Raw genomic sequence first — 19,032 nt, forward strand, 5'->3', positions numbered from 1 at the left:
TCTTCTAACCAGGTAGTTGTTGGCTTGTACCGGCAGGCAGGGCTGCCCCTGGCCCTCAGCACGGGGACCCCCAAGCAGAAGCCATGTTTCTTTCTGTTTTTTTGCTCCCCCCACCTTTGGTTCCTATCAGACACTTCCTGGAGGTCTTCTAGGCTCAGACCCTGAACCAGAATAAGCCATAAAGGACCACTGTGGACATGTATGTACTAAAATATTTCTAGCTTTCTTTATCCATGTTTGAGTCAGGTTCTCCAGAGTTGTAATCGCTGATCACAGATCACCACAACAAATGTAATATTTCAAATCTTTTCATCATTATTATGAGAATTAATAAAATGTAACACAGAAAATGAGCAAACACTGTTGGAAAATGGCACTGATAGACTTGTTTGATGCAGGATTGCCACAACCCTTCAATTTGTAAAAAATAAATAAAATAAAATGAGGTATGCCTCCATATGTATATGGAGAAGGAAATAAAGGTAAAAATAGAAAGAGTTATTTTAAAGAACTGGTTCACAGGATTGTGGAGGCTGGTAAGTCCAGGATTCGTAGAGCAAGCCAGCAGGCCGGAGATTCGGGAGTCCCACTGGCAAACCACAAAGCACCCATTCTCCAGCAGTGAGTTCAGAGTTTGGATGTTTTGGTGATTGGTGTCCTGAGAATTGTGTTCAGAGTTTCCAGCAGAGCACAGTTAGACCTAACCCTTGCCTTTGAGGAGCTCTTAACCTGATGGGAAAGATTGACTGCAGTAACGTGTTAGCCTTAAAACAAGTCAATCCCCAACCAAGATATAACCAGATTTTCCTGGGAGCTCAGGTGGACAGTGATTCATTTCAATTTCAGGGGATTGAGGAAGACTTGGGAGTTGAGCCTTAAACAGCGTGCGGGACAATCTTTATCTCTCATTTCTTGAGTTCCCTCATACCTTTCTCAGACCTTCAACAACTAAATTTAGCTCTTAGCATTGTGTACTTAAGATTTAAGCCCAGTGCAGTTTCTGGGACGGTACAGATACGTCCACAGGGAGTTTGATTTCCATAGTGAGATAATTCCATGGTGAGTTCAGTCACATCCTGAATGTAGCCACCGAATGATTGTCTCTCTCTTGCTACCCCGCCGGATTCTCCCCTAACTCTCCCCCATTTCTCACTGTCTCTCTTTTCCCTTTGGGAATGTATGTTCTGTGATCAATAAAGGAAAGCTCAGAGTGTTTTCTTCAGTGCCACTCCTCTCTGCCAGTCCACTTCAGCCAGCCAGTGACTCCTTGACAAAACAAGAAGGAACCATTCGCTCCGGGCTGGCAAAATATTTGTTGGTAGCTTAGGCATCTGAGGGGGAATCCTGTGCAAACCCTTTGCTTTGCAGTGCATGGGCGGTGGCAGGAAGAAGAGCTGGGGAAGGAAAGGTAACAGGTGGCATCCTGAGCTGGCCCAGGAGGGAAAGGGAGTCTGCAGCTGGAGGCCAGGCTGGCGATTCTGCCAGGCTGGGGAGACGGAGGCAGCTCTACGGGGTGGTGGACATAGTCAGAAGGGGAGAATGAGCCTCAGTGTGAGATTTAGCTGCTTTATTCTGTAAGTTTTGTTTTACTGTGCCAATTGGACAAGAAAATTCGTGACCACTTAAGTCCAAAAGGAGCTAAAAGCAACTTGAATATCTAAATAGGAAATGACTAGGGAAATACCTTATAGTATTAAACCAAAGTCCTGTTAACCAAAGTGCTGTTTTCTACTGGATACAGGCAGAAGTTCATGCCTCGTGTGGTATGAGCTCAGCTCAGGGCATCGTGGCAGCAACTGTCTGCCCCAAACAGCTAGGGTTCCAATTCTCTATTTAGCAATGGTCACAATTTACCAAAAGAAGGCCTCAAGTCCATGGTACATCTACTAAGGACACACTTACTTCTCCTCTCCTCAACCTGTTCTTTGCATGCACAGCCACATGCTTAAATAAAAATCTTAAGTCCATCTTCTTATCTAAGAGTGAAGGGAAGACCTTATAGTGTGTTAAGCAGGTACCACCTATAAATTCAACGAGCCAGAGCAGACTTTGCTCAGGAAGGTGAGGGAAGCATTGATTAGCTTACTTGAAATCACTGGAGCCCTCTAAGGAACATGATGCAAGATGGTTCCTTTAAAATAAAAAATCAAGACAGCAAATGAGTCCCTTGGATCCCCCTTTTTTTGTGTGTGGAAAAGCTTAGGGATTTCTGCCTTGACCTTGTTCTTAGACTTTCAACCCTTCCAGGAGTCTGGTAATAACCCTGAGAACAGTAGAACAGAGAGTCTGTCCTGGAAGAAGATGTACCCCTGCAGGTGGGTCAGTGTTCACATCTAAGATGAAAACAGTCCCTCAATAGTGAGACAAAATGTAGGCAAAAGGGGAAAAAAAAACTTGCTGAGGCAAAAACGGCATTTTTTTTTCTGAGGGAAAATGATGTTTAATGTTGAGTGACTGTGTTCCTTTACTTACAAACGTGTGATGACTCCAGGAATCACAGAACAGGACTCAGGCTGTGGTGCAGCACTTAAGCCCGTCTCTCAGCCTCACCTCCCACTCTAGACCCACCAAATGCTGCCGCTTCCTCATCTCATCTTGCATTTTCCCCTTGTTTTTGGAATGGTGCCCCATCTGCCTGCAACACCATCCTTTCCATTCCCTTTCCCAGAACATGTGTATCTCCCTTGGGATAATGAATTCCTTCTCAGTTTCCAAGACGTGAGTATCTTCTCTGGGAGTCTTTTCTCGATGCCCTCAACTTCCCAAGTCTGGAGTGGGGTCTCCTCTCCCAGCTTCCTCACCACCCTGTGTTTGCTTCTGTAGCCCTCTCGTTTGCCTGGAAGACAGAGACTGCTGCCATTCATCTCTGTGACCGCACGGCTTCCCACAGGACCTGGCACACAGCAGGCCTTCAGTGAATGTCTAGAAAGAGGAGGACTCCCAGATAAGATGTGTTTGAAGTCTAGAAGGCCAAAAAGGGCATGCAAAAGGCGAGCAAAGATTTCTTCACCAAACCCTGATCTATGAAGAGGCTTAAGGAAGTGAAAAAGGATGAAGCAAGGACTTAGGGTATAAAGAGGTTGAAGATACAAATAGATTCAGGGAGGGTTCAGAAAAATTGTTGGATGTCAGAAGCCTAAAGGGCTGTTTCAAAGGAACTGAGATGTTTGGAGGAACCTTTGGAAACTTTGAAGGGAGATGCCGGTGAATGTGGCTCTGCATCCTACCACACACTTCATGGGACACTGTCAGAGGTGGTGGGCAGTTTGCATCAGTAGCCACCGCTGCTTGTAGGGATATGTAGTTCCCAGGTGTGGGGGGAGAAAAAGTGGAACCACCGTGAGCCCCGCTGGCCTTGGGACGGCGCCCGTGCTTCCCACCCGGGGTTCTGCATGTAGGGACCATGCTGGGGCTCCCCTCTCCTTCCTCCTGAGTGCCTTGGCCTCCCTTTCCTCCCCCCTCCCACTTCCTGTACAGGCTGCTAGCCTGCCAGAGACTCTGCCAGGATCCAGCTCTGGCTCTCCTGATCCCAGACCACCAGGACTCACGTTAATTTTCCCATTGCTACGTTTGTAGTTTATATTTGGTTGATCAGAGAAATATGTATGATGTGGGTTGCTGGCAAGTACATCTTTTTTTTTTCCCTCCTCTTTTTCTTAAGTGTATTTTCTCAAACCATTTCATTCCTTCACTGAGTCCAAAAGAAACTCCCAAGTTCTGCTCACCAGCCCTACCTCATTGCAGCACTGAAGTCAGATAAATGAGATGGTCTACAGACATCTTCTCTGTTCAGCTGGCTGCCAGACTCAGTGGACACATGGCCCCCATCCTTGCCTTGTCTTCAAGGATTAATCACATTTCTTGTTCTCTTATTTTTAAAAAAATATTTTTAATGATTTAAGCCAAGAAATTCCTGAAGCCTTAGACCAGTTTATTGCACATCATTTAATGACATTGCAAACTAGGTTCTTTTTTTTTTTTTTTTGTCCCCTTCTTCCTACCACGCTCCTCCCTTTGTACCCTTTCTCCTCTCCTGCCCACCTCCGGTTTTGGCTTTGATCTTCTGCCCTCACCCTCCTAGTTCTTTCATCTTTCCTGCCTCCTCAGCTTTCTCCCATGGCTCAAATCTGAGTGTAGATCCCACCTCAACTCAAGGGGAAAGAAAGAAACACAAGATGGAACAAGTAATGTATTTGGCATGTGCGAGGGTCTTTTTTTTTTTTTTTTTTTACCCCCATGGAAACTGTTTTTATTTAAATAAGAGACAGCATGCCTTATTTTCATCGGAAAGTGTGTTTGAAAAATTTCATGCCATGGCTCTCAGGAGAGAGTTTTGGAGCCAAAATTATTTGTGCAATTGGAGACGCAGAAAAAAACTCCTAACCAAAGCAAACACCTCTCTCAGCCTACAGAGGGAGGATGAATCCTCCCTCTGCCAACCCCCCTGCCCTTTCTGAGTTGCTCCAGAGCTTGAGGTGACCTGATCTAGGCTGGAACACTGGTAGAGATGGTTGGGACTAAGCCTGCAGATGATACTCTTGCAAATTATTGTACCCTCCCTTGTGTGTTGTTTTTACCTGTCTTATCTATCAGAGTAAAGGTCCCAGAGGTTAGGAACTATATTTTTGTCTGCGTGATCTCTTCTGCAGTGCCTGACGTACTAGACAATTCTGTAGCTCCTGGCTGAATGAATGAGTCAGTGATGTCTGGAGGGGATGGTATGTGCCAGATGTCTACTGTGGAGTATACTGGTTTTGCTCAGCCTTGTGGCCGCAGTTTGGTTTGGCTTCAGTGGTCTGTGTGACAGGGCTACACACTGGCAAGAGGCTTAATCACTACCCAGAATGCGTGGCTTCTGAGAGGCTTGCCCATGCCACAGTGAACCCCATCCTTACTGGGTGCCAGGCTTTCTGGCTTCATGGAAGTACAGTTCTATTCCAGGCTCTACTCTGTTTCTGAGTTGATTGCCGTGGCTTCCCGCTGGCTGAACACTTTATTTCAGAGGGCTGCCCTTAGGGGTCCTGCCAAGGCATAGGTCCTCAGGCGACTTGGATGTCAAGAGTAGTGTTGTGGTTGTCTGCGCCTCAGTGAAGCCCACACAGGAGGCAATGCTCGGGACCCTTCACCTTCTCAAACTCCACCTCCAAGTCCATCCTGGAGAGCAGTGAGCCGCGGGTTCCGCCAGAGAAACCTCCTCATTTTACTTCCCTTGAACCTTTGCCACCTTTCAACAAGTCATCAAGGTGCAGGGAAGGGCCACAGGGTCAGCATGTCACTGAGGGGGACTACAATAGGGCAAAGTCTTCCTATGCTTTGTGATGGTAGCCGGAGATGCAGCAAGCCACCACAAGAACAGTTGAGGCCTAGAGGCCATGAGAGTTTGGGAGTAGAATTATTGGCCCAGAAACTTGCCAATGGCCAAGAGGCTACCAAGCCATGCTGACAGCATTGCGAAGTGAGCCCCATGCGGTGCCCCCACGATCTGGTGGGTCCCATCCAGACCTCAGCAGATGAGTACAGGCTTGTCTTGAGGCAAGAGGGTGGGATGGGACTGACTATACTTAAGAAATGCCTGGATGGGTAGCAAATGACTTTTTTTTTTTTTTTTTTTTTTTTTTAAGTGTTCAGCTGAGTTCATGGAAATAGGGACGGGGTTGATACTATGCAGCCTCCAGCCAAAAGGCACTGTCTTACCTGACTTCTTACTTAACTGAACTTTGACTTGCAGCCTAAGAGAGGTCTCAGGGAGAGGAGGGCCAAATGAGGAAATGCCTTGAAATGCCTTATAGATTACACCGGGGGCATTCTACTGTGGTGCAATGCACCCTGGAACTGGATGTGTAAATTCTATAACAGTTGGGGGGGATGAGCCTACACTTAAGATTTGACAGTTTTGTGTCATGGGAATTCATGATCATATACCAAATACTGTAATTTAATTCATAGCTCTGCTGAGCTGAAGGATGGATCCGGCTACGAGGTGAGAAGAAATTCAAAGGGGCTTAAGATAAAACTTGCCTCTTTGTAGTCTCGCAGGCGACCCTGGTGACGGCAGCCACACCCACATACTTCTCACAGTTCTTATTTTCCTCCCTGTTTTCCCTTGGCTCAGAAGGCAGGTGCCTACTGTACCCTATAAATGTGAGGAGGAAACCCAGAGCACATCACATGGTTTGCGTCTGAACAAATCCCTGTCATCTGTGGAAATGACGTATCAGAAGATACATTTCCATTAAGAAATGGAGGGCCTAGAAGGAAGGAACTGGGCAGGGTTCTATATGAACCCAAATTATTTGGACTTTCTTAGAAAGTACAAAGTTCTGTGAAAAGGAGACTCTGTAAACCCAGAGATGGCCCCAAAGACCAGGGCTTCTGGCCTGTTGAGAGCTGAGAAACAAGAGTGGACCTATTGGCGTTTGATTAGTGCAGACAAGTTAATAAAATAGCCATAAGAATACACAAAGAGAGGATGCACAAGAGGGCTCTGGGGGAAGGTAAGAGGATTAAAGCTGCAAAAACATTCCTCTAATGGATTTCTCAAACACACCAGCCCACAGGCAAGGGCAGGTGTCCTGTCAAACCATTTCCCCCTGAAACCCGATCCATCATTCTGCAGTGCGGCCTGTTAACCCCATTTGGAATTGAAGGGCCTGCGCCCTAGGCCCAGGAAGGTGCCCAGAGCAGCTCGGGGACTGGGCAGGAACCCGGCTTTGCAGACAAAGGGGCCTGGGAATAGGCTGGTTTCCTTCACTTGCAGCCAACTAGATCTCTGCATCTGCCTCATCTGGTGGCTGATTAGGCCATTACTGATCCCACGGCTCCAGCCCACCCCCCTCCCCAGTCTCCTTCCTGCCTAAAAGCACTAAAGAGGGGGTGCTCTGATTTTCAGATCCATCATCACTTTGTTACTCTGCCTGTGATCCCTTAGTGAAACTCAACTTTTGCTCTAGCAGCCAAATTGGATGTGTTTGTCTGGGGAAGCAACGGCTAAGGCTTAAGCTCAGGAGGAACAGGGAGGGCCAAGGACCGAACTACTGCTTATTTGTTTTGAAGCCAGGAAGGCAGGCCTGCCAGTAGGATGCCCAGCTCGGGTGTACTTGGTCCTGCCCACATGGGCTGTTGTGCACATGTTGGCATCAGAACAGAGGGGCTATCTGGCCACATGGCTGACCAGTGCCCAGCTTTGTGCCTCCCCCACTGCACAGCCTTCTGTCTCCAACTTGGCAGTTGTCAGAAGGTGCAGAAGGAGCCAAGAGGAATGAGGGGGGTGGCTGTGTTTTGTAGTGGTGGGTCGGTGAGGTGGGTGCATGGAGAAGTGCGTGCCTTGTGCCTGGATAAGCTCTCGATTACAATGGGGCAACAGCCTGGGCCATTAACATGGAGATGGCATTCTGGTGCCAAACTCCTTTCTTTCTTGTAAAATGATCTGTTAGGTTTGAGTATATCTTTGCTTGAGGCAAATTTTCTTGGAATGAAATAAAGCAGAGGAGGAAAAAAAAAAACTCAAAACTCTTTGGTGGAGTAGTTTTAGATTTATTGGACCGTGGAAGAGAGTGCCTCTTGGTGACAGGAATTTTCCAGATGCCCCTGAGCGGACAATCGCTCACAGCTCGCTTTGTGGGGAGCCTCCTGACTTGGCAGGTACAGCACACACTGTGCGGAGGAGGATTAAGGCCTTTGCATTGTTTAAGTGCATTGCTTTTGAAAAGCAGTTAGCAATATTTAGTCAGAACACACTGTGCGCAGGCCATCCACCCTCTCCCATAGTCCATATCTCCTTCCTCTCTGAGAAAACACACATCCGCTGTCTTGGCTGAGAAGCTCAGCCAGGACTGGACTCCATGATTTTGGGGGTCTAACGCAAAATGAAAATGTGGAGTCTTGTTCAAACTTGTTAAGGATTTGAAGACGGTGATGAGCAGTGTGATGAGCATTAAAGCGAGCACCGGCCCCTTCCAGGCAGAGGGCCACGTGCAGCTGCACAGAGTGCACTCCCAGCAAGCTGGCCTTGGGCTCAGCCTTCCAAATTGTTCATTCATTCAGCAAGGATTTATAGAGCATTTGCTGTATCCTGAATACTGTGCAGTGGGGTTTGGGGCTGGGGTGTGTAGTGTAAAATCAATAGGCCGTCCCCTAGGAGTTCACAATTTAGTTGGAGTCAGATAGTTAAACAATGACGAGATAATTCTTTAAAAGCCCAGAAGGCACTGTACCCACCCAAAGGAAGCAATCCATAAGTGAGATCTCCCCTTTACCCCCAGATATCACTTGTTCAGCCCAGAAAGTAAAAGAGGGCGATAGAAATGAATGGGGGCAGTCTGTCTGTTTTTGCCGTGCCACTGGTGCACAGCACATATTTCCTACTCCACCTTCACTGCCTATTTCACATCTCTTCTGTGACTCCAGAAGTAACCACTCTAGAGGCAGTCTATTTTCCTAATAACCATACTTAGATAAAAGGTTCGTAGAAAATGTGTTGTGCTAGGCCTCTGTCCTTGAGCTTGCAGTGTAGACGAAACACAACTAGGAAATTTGAGTTCATAGGCAACACAAATGGGCATCTTGTACCTGATCGGAGGGTCCCAACTTCCAAGATAGTCCTTCATTCGGTCATTCAGCATTGACTGAGCATCTACTTAGGCCAGGCCCTGGGTTAGGTTCAGAGGACACATACACAAACAAGACTTGGTCCCTGCCCCTAAAAAGTTCACACTCTAACATTGTAAACAGAGAGACAGTGATCCTTTCATAGAAACAAAAGGGCTTTCCTATCCTGGCATGGCTTGTCTAAAAGCTTCTGGAAAGTTCCATTAAGTGGGAAACCTTCTGACCTTACTGCGTGCCCTGATCCCTGGGCTCTCCTCTGGTGACCAGAGTTTGTTTTTGGTAATTACCTCTTCTCTTTTGTGAGAAACCTGATTCCTGCCTGCTCCTGTCGCCTTCTTGCCTTCTCTGGGTCTCCCGGGGAAACAACACAGGCAGGTGGAGTCTTGCAGCAGAATTGCAGTAAAAGCTCGGATGGCGTCTGTTCTCAGGAGCTGAGCAGAATTTTTGGTATGGTCAGCATTCAGAGAGGGTGCCTCAAGGGCTTTCTAAGTACCTTTATGAGGGAGCGTCTGGGTAAATATTCTCATCTTTCTTATCTTCGTCCCCTTTCATTTTATGTCTTCTTTTAAATTCAACCACAGTCCTGAAAAACAAAATTGGAGTGTTTTTTGCCCAAGTGTCCAATTTTGTTCAGCAACATCAGTGATTTGGCTCATACAAAGAGAGTTTTGTGGTTTGAACGGTTAAGTTATTTGGGAAACATTCTGCTCTTGTTGCAGATGGAGCTCCATCCTCTCCCAGCTTAGATCCCAATCTTGCCACCAAGCCAAGTCAGAAGAGACAGCCACCATGTTGTCAGACACCGCAACCTGGTGTCAGGACCCTCAGCCCTCCCATATTCCACTACCACGAGCCACACCGTGGAGACGCGTCTTTGCCTTAGAAAGCCCTCAGAGCATCCACAGATCCTGCACCCCCAGCCCCAAGGAAGGATTAGCCATGACAGAGAGTATAGCTCTGGGTAGCCTCAGCCTTCCTGTCACAACCATGGTTGGCGATTGAGCAGTATCTAGGGCCCGTCACTTTTACTGGGATGTCAAAGAAGAACCAGGGAACTTGACTGAACTGGAAAGAAGAGATCACAATTCTCTTTCAGCCTTCCCTTCCATCTCCATTAGCTGTGCCAGAGCATTTATGCCTTGATCAGTGACCCATCTCCTGCCAGGTTCAGTAGGGCCCCTGGGCCTGGCCAACTGGCCACCATGTCTCAGAGTAACCGAAGAGGCCAGTCTGGGTCACAGGCATCTCCTGGTGGAATTCTTTACACAGTGTCCCCACTCTCCAGCTTATACATACCAAGTTGAACTCTCTTGCAGTGATGGAGGCCACACATTCCATCCTGCAAACTCTTATAGACAACAGAAGGCTGGAGGAAGGACTTGGACCACCCCCAGAAAGCCCCCAGGGAGTGAGGCTCCTGCAGCTGTTTATCATGACTGAAGACACCACGGTATCTGCCCACCCTAAAATGGTGCTTTGTCTCTCTCCTCCATCGAGGCCCAGTTGGCACCTTCCCTTCTCTCCACAGACCTCCAGGACTTCAAGTTGGACGTGCAGCACGTGATTGAAGTAGATGAGGGGAACACAGCGGTCATTGCCTGCCACCTTCCTGAGAGCCACCCAAAAGCCCAGGTCCGATACAGTGTCAAACAAGAGTGGCTAGAGGCATCTAGAGGTGAGTGAGCAAGTGGGGAAGCTGACCACCTCTGCCTACTGCGTCCTCAACCCCCATCAACATGCCCTCCGCTCCCTCCTCACCTCACTGGTCAGCGGTCTTCTGCCTTGCTACATAGCCCTGTAGGATCCTAAAGGGATTGGTTTCCATAAGGAAGGTCTTCTGCCCTTTTGAGAGGAATGTCTTCATCCTCTGAGGCTCTGGAAGATGTTGCTGAGCTGTCACCATTTGATCAAGGCTGTCAGGACAGGGTTCTGGATTCCCTGCCACCAGGCACACACAGCAAGGCGGCCTGACGAACCCAGCCGTCCGTGGGACTGCAGGGCTGCCCGATGGGAGGTGGAGCTCTTTCCCATACAGCAGAGGAAGCTTGCCAGTGGGACTTGGGTTTTTCCCTTCCCATCTTCCTGGTAATGCAGCTGTCTCAGCTGTCCTAGCTTCCTGCTCAGGCCACGGCGTACATGACAGCTGGGCTAGGAGAGGCCAAGCTGTGGTCCACAGAATGCCAGGGAGGAGAAGGGATGTCTCTCAAGATGAAAACAGCTTCTTCCCATAGTTGACCCTTCACTGAAGGCCAAGTAGACCCTGCTTAACTGAACCCACAGCTCAAAATGTATTCCTTTTAGAATATTCTATAGCTACTTAAATATTTTCATTACGTTTTTCTGGTTATGAAAGGAATATGTTCCTGTATTCCTATGAGGAATATATATGTTCACTATAGAAAATGCAGAAAACTATTTTTTGACAGGGTAAAACCCCTAATCCTTCCACTCAGAAATAACTGGAGACTAAGAGGAGTAGAGAATTAATCTCCATTGTCCCTAGCAGAAGCTTGGCTATAGCCTCTGGAGGAAGCCCCACAGGAATCAGGGGTTTTTCCCATTCTGTCAGGCATTAACTAAGCTGCTCATACCTGGGGCAGCCCAGTGGCAGGCAGGCAGGCACCAGGCTCAGTGAACCCAGATTTCGGAGACACCAGGACCCCCCTGGGGCAGGCCAGGCCACCAGAGAGCTCAGAGCTGATGGCCAGTGCTTTGCCTACCAGGAAGCTGAACACCATCCCAATCACTGGAGCGTCCAGAAGCCACGGATCTTTCTCCTGTTGAAAGAAGCAGAACACAGCCCTGGGGCCACGTCCCCACGGCATCCCTGGTCCCGAAGCAGACAAAGTCCAGCAAACCAGTGATGCAGAAGAAGGGTTTCAGTAACATTCATGGAGAAGGTCGTGGTTGGGAGTTAGAATATTCCTCCCTGGTTGCAGAAATTCAATAGTGAGGTGGCTCAGAGCCATGACCCTGACAGAGACTCATGGGAAATTATAAATTTATTTCCCTCCTTCCTGGTGGCTTGCAGGAATGACCATCTCATCTCCCACGTGTACAGCATGGGGCCCTCAATCCTTACAGTGGCACTGAGGTAGCACATATCCTACCACTTTACAAATGCGGAAACAGGATCTAAGAGGTTAATCAGCTTGTCCAAAATCACACAGTCCATGGCAGATCCAAAGTTTAAGCCCAGGTCTGGCAGACCCCAAATCTTGCTTCCTTTCCACCCTACTCCCTTGAAAGTATAACATGTTCTTTCATAGACCTATGTACTAACTCAGGGGATTTAGCCAGTTTGTTAGCTTGTCAGCCAGTTTGTCAGCTGATTGGTTAGTTTTACTCTCTGGCATTTCCGTCCCCCCTTGATTTGAGGTTTTACGGGGAGAATAGCATTTTCAGTTTGGGCTTATTGGGATTCAGGTGCACAGCTCATGGTTTCTGCCCTGCCTGCCCACTGGGGACTACCAGCTGCAGTATTCTGGGCCCAAACTCATCCCATGTCCCCTTCACCCTGCCGTTTTCTCAGATAACTACCTGATCATGCCATCGGGAAACCTCCAGATTGTGAACGCGAGCCAGGAGGATGAGGGAATGTACAAGTGTGCTGCCTACAACCCAGTGACCCAGGAAGTGAAAACCTCAGGCTCCAGTGACAGGCTCCGCGTGCGCCGTAAGGGGCAAGGGGGTGTCTCGCTGATGGAAGGGGCTGGTCAGGCTGAGAAGGGAGGGGATTCAGGGGAGGGGGGGCACAGGCTGGGCTCCAAGTCTGAGTTCTCTGAGGTGGGGGTTGGAGCTGTGGGGCTTGGGCCAGTGGGATATCCAGGACTCACATGGAGTGGGGGTCCTCTCCCCTCTAGCGGCACATGTGCCCTGCCTAGCTCCGGAGGTAGCTGTGCTTGCTTGTCCCTTTCTCCTGCCTATTGGGAGCTCTCCTTCACTGTGAGACTTCCAGAACGGGGATCTGTTGGGATGTGGATGCCAGGGCCGGACAGCCTGGTGCTCAGCAGCTGACAGCACGTGCACAGGACAGGGGATGAGGCGCTTGTGCCTGTGTGAGGCCACAGGGCCTGCCTGGCACAAGGCCAGGCCGAGCTTACACTGTCTGCGCCGCTGAGGTGCGCCCAACACCTCCCTCTGGTGATGGTCCGTGGGGGCCCACACACTCCCCCAGTTGGATGAAAACAACGTCTGCCTTTGCCGAGCATTTCCTGGGGGCCAGGCACTTTTCTAGGCTTCCAGCTTATTCAGTGGAGGGACGTCTTATGTGAAGTTTGGTTTTAGAGGCAGCCAGGGGCAGATGTACTGTGCAGCTAACGAAGCCAAACCTCAGCAGTCCCTCAGTCATGGGATTTTGTATCTGTAATTGTGCATTCTGGTTCTTAAAGAGGGCCTCCCAAGCTGTGTAAGTCTCAGGTCTTACAAAACCCAGATCTGCCCCTGCTTGGCACCTAAAGCAGAATCACACAGGCCAGCGTGGAGGGAGGGGCCCCTGGAGGGCAACCTGCCTTCCAGTAAGTGCTATGCCATTTCTCCGCCAGCACTGGCAAAAGATCACTCCTTCCTTAGCTGAGCAGCTGAGCCAGAAGTTGATTTGCTTTGGGAACCTGTGATACTGTACAGCTAAGGAAGGAAATGCATGTCTTCAAACTGTGGGTCCCGCTCAGCTCCGTGAGGTGCTCACACCGTGAGTCATGCTGAGAACCAAGACCTATGGGTGGTGTGGGGGATACCGTGGACCCTTGTCTCCTAGCTCATCCTTCGACTTGGGGTGCACTTGCTGAGTGCAAGCAGGAAAAGCCACCTACACCATTTGTTTCTCTGTCCAACCCCTCATCTTTTTCTTTGCCAACATGCATAGTTATTCATACGTATGTTGTGTCAATGCCGCTATTCCAGTATATTTCCTCATTTCTTACAACAGCTCTCTGCAGAAGGAGGGCCTTGTTTTTGATAAAGAAACCAAGGCCCAGGGGAGTTCAGTAACTTGCCTCACTTTATGTAGGTCGTAAGCCCCTGAGCGGATGTTTGATTCCAAGTCCACACTGTCTGGGACTGCCTCCTGGGGCCTGGCCACCTGAGGCGGGATGGAGGGGATCCTCTGCACCGAGTCCTGGCCCCACATGCTGCCCTTCACCTCCCGGCCCCTCCAGGTTCCACTGCCGAGGCTGCTCGCATCATCTACCCGCCAGAGGCCCAGACCATCATCGTCACCAAGGGCCAGAGTCTGATCCTGGAGTGTGTGGCCAGCGGGATCCCACCCCCACGGGTCACCTGGGCCAAGGATGGATCCAGTGTTGCCGGCTACAACAAGACACGCTTCCTGCTGAGCAACCTCCTCATCGACGCCACCAGTGAGGAGGACTCGGGGACTTACCGCTGCATGGCCGACAACGGGGTTGGGGAGCCTGGTGCAGCAGTCATCCTCTATAACGTCCAGGTATTTGGTGAGTGTCTCCTGCAGACTTTCTTCTCCTCGGTCTTCTCTATGGTCGGTGGGGTCTTTCTAGATGCTCCTAACCCCAAGGCTCAGACAGGGTCAGGTGCCTCGTGAGAGGTCCCATGCCCAGTGAGTGGTGGAGGAGGACAGAGAGAGTTGGGCATGCTTGGATCCCAGGGGCCAGGGTACGGGCCTGGCATTTCTCTCTAGCCCTTTCCTGTCATGACCGACAGAAGAGACCCAAGAGCCTTTCCTTCCCTCTACCGACAGTCACGGGGAAGGGGGGGACCCATTCCTGACTACAGATCCCTCCCCAGCCTGTCTGGTCCTGGATGGGAAGACCTCAGCCTTTCTTACCCCTGCTCTGGTTTCCTGGCAGAACCCCCTGAGGTCACCATGGAGCTGTCCCAGCTGATCATCCCGTGGGGCCAGAGTGCCAAGCTCACCTGTGAGGTGCGTGGGAAGCCCCCGCCCTCTGTGCTATGGCTGAGGAATGCCGTGCCCCTCGCCTCTAGCCCACGCCTCCGACTGTCTCGCGGGGCCCTGCGGGTGGTCAGCGTAGGGCCTGAGGACGAAGGCGTCTACCAGTGCATGGCTGAGAACGAAGTTGGGAGCGCCCATGCCGTGGTCCAGCTGAGGACCGCCAGGCCAGGTGAGTGCAGCCCAAAAGGCTGGAGATCTCAGCCGCATATTCACAGAGCTCTTTCCTCAACTGAAATCCAACTGAGAACCCCAATATATAAAATAGATAAAAGTGGCTTTTAGTTGTGAGTTTAAGCTTACATTAATTTATTTAAAAGTCAAAAGTGTACATTTTCGCTAGTGGAAATGATTCGTTTTACTGTTGTATTTTTTAAAGGTTTTTTTTTTTTTATTCATTTGAAAGAAAGGGAGAGCGAGTGCACATGAGCAGGGGGCGGGGCAGAGGGGGAGGAAGAGGGAAAGAATCCCAAGGAGACTCCTCATTGAGCGCAGAGCCCAACTCGGGGCTCAATCCACAACCCCAAGATCATGACCTGAGCCAAAACCAAGAGTCGGACTTTCAACCGACTGAGCCACCCATGCGCCCCTTTACTGTTGTATTTTTAAAAATGCTTTTTATTTTGTGGAATCTGTGGGTTCCTAGGGTTCCATGACATCCAGTTTAACAACTACTCCCCTAGAGTTAAGAAAAGCAAATCTGTCCTTTTCAGCTTGATTCATTTCAGCTGATACCTGTACTGACTGAGCAGTTACTTATGTGCTCGGCACTGGACTAGATGATGGGGGGGGGCAGTGCAAAGAAACATAACAGAGATTCCACTTCCTCATGGAGGAGACTAAATGCACCAAGGGAATAATTTGATAACCTGAATCCACATGATCAGATGCCAACCTTCTATGGCTCAGCAGGCTGGGGAGAGGAACTAGCATTGGCAGATTCTGTAGATGCCTCCTGAGGGAGGTGCTGCCTCTCCTGGCCTCTCAGATTCTCTGATGGGGTTACAGTCGGCTTCCCATCTCACATGCCAGGCTGCTGCAGTGGAGTAGGAAAAGGCTGCATGGTGTTAAGACCCTGCAGTGAAGGGACATGTCCCCCACCCCAACATAGGCATAAGGAGGAAGGTGCAGTGTTCCTCAGGAGTAAACCGAACCGTCACTTGAGGTGAGGCTAGTGCATGGGCTCAGGAAAACAAGCAGTTTGCGGAGATGCCTGCCTGCCGCCCGGGGCCATGGCAAGAAGCCTGGGCACAGGGCATCAGGCTGCCCATCTCTCCTGGCCGGGCAGTGACGCAGCTCTCTCTCTTCCCACAGAGCCTGGCTATGTGTGCAGTGGGCTGATGGTCACCTCAGGCTCTGAGCTGAGGGCTCTTCCTGTCCCCACAGGTTTTCTCACTCCTCTCTGTCTTCTCCCTGGGGCCAACAATTCAGCCAATGACCAGGGGAACTAACTAACTAACTCTTCCTTCCCTTCTCTTTCCTTCTTGGTCCTCCAGCTACAACCCTGAGGCCATGGCAGGACGCTAAGCTGGACACTGCCACCCCTTCCATGCTGCCCTCCAGACCTGGAAGCCCTGACCAGATGCTAAGGGGGAGCCCAGGGCTCCCAAAGCCCCTGACATCAGTGCAGCCAGCTTCCCCACAGTGCCCTGGAGAGAAGGGGCAGGTGGCTCCTGCCGAGGCGCCCATCATCCTCAGCTCACCCCGGACCTCCAAGACGGACTCATATGAGCTGGTGTGGCGGCCTCGGCACGACGGTGGTGGCCAGGCGCCAATCCTCTACTACGTGGTGAAACACCGCAAGGTATGGTGACTGGCATTGTGCGGACCTCTCAGACCTGGGCAGGGATTTCTGCCTACTAGCCATCTCCCCTTGAGTTCTTGCAGCCTGGACCAGCAATCCCTACTGCTGCCCTTGACTTCCTGTCTCCTCCGGTGTACTTTCCTGCCACCTCCCAGGAAGTTGGTTGTGAGTTGAGGCATGTGAGACCCTAAGACGCCCAGGAAAAAGTCATGTGTGCTCCTTCAGGTTCTCTGGGAGCTGTTTTCCCAGAAGCGACCACCACCAACTTCTCCTCCTGGGGGAAAGTGAATAGTCTCCCTGTTCACCATCACCTGCCCTCCCCCTTCCCTCTGTCATTTGTCGTTGATATTTTTTATTTTGTTTTTTAACGGAAGCAAGCTCCACTGGGCACATACCTGCAGGAACTCCACATGGCAAGCTAGCTGTAGGGCCAGGAAGACAAATATTTGTGAACAAGTGTTTTCTCTGAGGACTGTAAAATACCCCCTCAGTTTTCAGGATCCCTCATGGCTCGGCTTTGACAAGCGGGCGTTGGAGGTGAAAGCGCATCAAGTTGCTCAAACCTCAGCTGTTTCTCCTTGACAGAAGGAGGCCTGTCCAGGTGGAGGTTTCGGGAGCTAGCAGGGAGGGGACCTCTGGCCCTGGCAGGGTGTGGGGACAGCAGCCAGGCCATCCTCTTGGACACGGTGTCCTGTGAGGCAGGACAGGGCCGTGAGCTCACCTGCTGTTACCCCACAGGGAGAAGGGCATAAGGTTCCCTTTAAGGAATGTCCTGGAGGAGCATTTCTGTTCATCCCAGATGTGTGCTGCTTTTTCTAAGACCATTAGATAATAGAAAATTACTGTTCTTAAATGGATTTTTTTTAATGTTCTTTGATAATGTATTATAGGTGCTATATTTTATATACTAAAAGTATTTATCAACTCTTCTCCCCCTCCAAAACCAAAAAACGAACCCAGCCCTTTGCAGTGCGGCATGTCAGCTGTGCAGTAGCCCTTTCCCCTGCTCTGGACCCTGCCAGCCCCTCTCGCTCTGTTTCCCTCTGTGACCTTGGCTCAGGACAAGTCCGCAGACGCACTGGCTCGTCGGAAAGACCCCTGAGGCAAAACTGCCTCCTAGGTGGGGGTTGGGGTGCAATTTCTCACTAACACGGCCTGCTGGCCTCTTCACAGCCAGCCAGCAAATGGGGGTGAATGTATTTGTAACAAAAAGCTGCATTGTTCTGCCCAGGTTATGGGGCAGGGCTGGTCCTAATCCTGTTTCTGTATGTAACTAGACACCTGCGTCTCGAGTTGTAGACAGAGATCAGGGCAGGCCAGATGCTTACAGTCCGCGGGAGACAAGAACCAGCAATGAGAACAACAGTCATATTTTTCAGGCCAATAGGTGGCCATGAAACTGCTTCACCAAGAGGCAGGCTGGCAAAGGCCATGTGTGGTGATCCGGAAATGCCAGGCCGGGGCCGTATTCACCCTGTGGGTGTGTGACAGTGACTAATGACCAGGCTATTTCTTAGTTCTGTTTTGGAGCCCAGTGGCAGCGTGAGGCCAGCGCCGGGAGGGCCAAGGGAGAAAAGGGGTACAGGGAAAATGAGAGGACCGTGCCCCCGCTGGGTCTGGCTTCGGTTAGGCTCTGGCCTCTGGGGCACTTGGGGCTGCTAGGTGGACACAGCCAAGACAGTAATTATGTCTTGCAAGCAGGACCTTTCTCGAAGGACTAGCAGGTCTTAAGGATCGTCACACAAGGAAGGATTTTGAAGGGAAAAATCAGTGTTTGGGTTGTGTTTCCAGCCCCTTCTCTTGCAGGAGACTGGGAAGCACTCAGCTCATTTTCACTTTTTCCCATTGTGAAGCCAGTTTCACTTCCTGCCGCATCTGCAGACCCTGGGCTACTGTGTCTGGGTTTCCAGTACTACTGAGGATTCTCAGTTTGTAACAACTTCTTCCCTTGGAACAAATCCTGGAAGTCTGACATAAATGAGCCCAGACCATCCCTGTCCCTTGAATAGAAGGTTTTGTTCTCCTTCGGAATATTCTGCTTAGGGATAAGCGCTTTTCCTACCAGCTGTTTGATTCTTGAGCAAACCACAGCTCAAGTCCCTGCAGACTCTGTGAGATGTGCCCTGTTGGCAGTTAAACCTCTTGTCCTGAAAGGTAGGGTAGGTGAGATGAAGCAGCCTCTCGACATCACCTGTCGGGGAGGGAGCCTGGATTTTTTTTATTTAAAGAGCTAGCAATTTGGGGCCATTAAAGGTTAATCCATAACAGTTACAATTCATCCGCAGTTTTTAAGCACAAAGCGAGGCGTGAGGGCAGGAGTGGAAAGAGAGGGATCAAAACGGTGGCCCCCGCCCAGTGGAGGATGTGGGGTGAGTCTGCAGAAGGGGCCGGGCCCTCACCGGGAACCCACTGTGTCCCAGGCTAGTGCCTGACACTTTATATACATCATCTCACTGAATCTTCAGAAGAGACTGAGAGCTTTCATTTGACTAGTGTGAGAAATGAAAACCTTAGGGATCAGAGAGGTTAGGGAACTGGCTCAGGGTTACGCAGCTGGATTTAGAGACACAATCAGGATTGAAACCCAAGATTTTCTGGCTCCCAGACTCTTTCTTTCTAGGACGAGTTGCATATGATTACGAATGTGCCCTCTGGAGTCAAGTCATGATTTTTGCGCTCACTAGCAAGGTAGCTGTAG

General features: G+C 50.1%; 1 protein-coding gene across 5 annotated transcripts in view; it reads left to right on the top strand.

Annotated features, from left to right (window-relative positions):
* The window catches only part of BOC (BOC cell adhesion associated, oncogene regulated), a 39,899-nt gene that overhangs the window by 11,630 nt on the left and 9,237 nt on the right, over positions 1-19,032 (top strand). For 4 of the 5 annotated variants that reach the window (XM_028110705.2, XM_088027156.1, XM_028110706.1 and 1 more), the window contains 5 exons: positions 10,136-10,282; positions 12,140-12,283; positions 13,764-14,057; positions 14,430-14,702; positions 16,027-16,334. In XM_028110705.2, coding sequence (XP_027966506.2) covers positions 10,136-10,282; positions 12,140-12,283; positions 13,764-14,057; positions 14,430-14,702; positions 16,027-16,334 — 1,166 coding nt within the window. The remainder of the gene's footprint in view (positions 1-10,135; positions 10,283-12,139; positions 12,284-13,763; positions 14,058-14,429; positions 14,703-16,026; positions 16,335-19,032) is intronic. The other variant, XM_088027193.1, reaches the window with a different exon arrangement.

Source organism: Eumetopias jubatus, unplaced genomic scaffold (assembly GCF_037043125.1).
Source record: "Eumetopias jubatus isolate StellerSeaLion01/CBP00866 unplaced genomic scaffold, mEumJub1_p1.0 scaffold_1, whole genome shotgun sequence".
Lineage (NCBI taxonomy): Eukaryota > Metazoa > Chordata > Mammalia > Carnivora > Otariidae > Eumetopias > Eumetopias jubatus.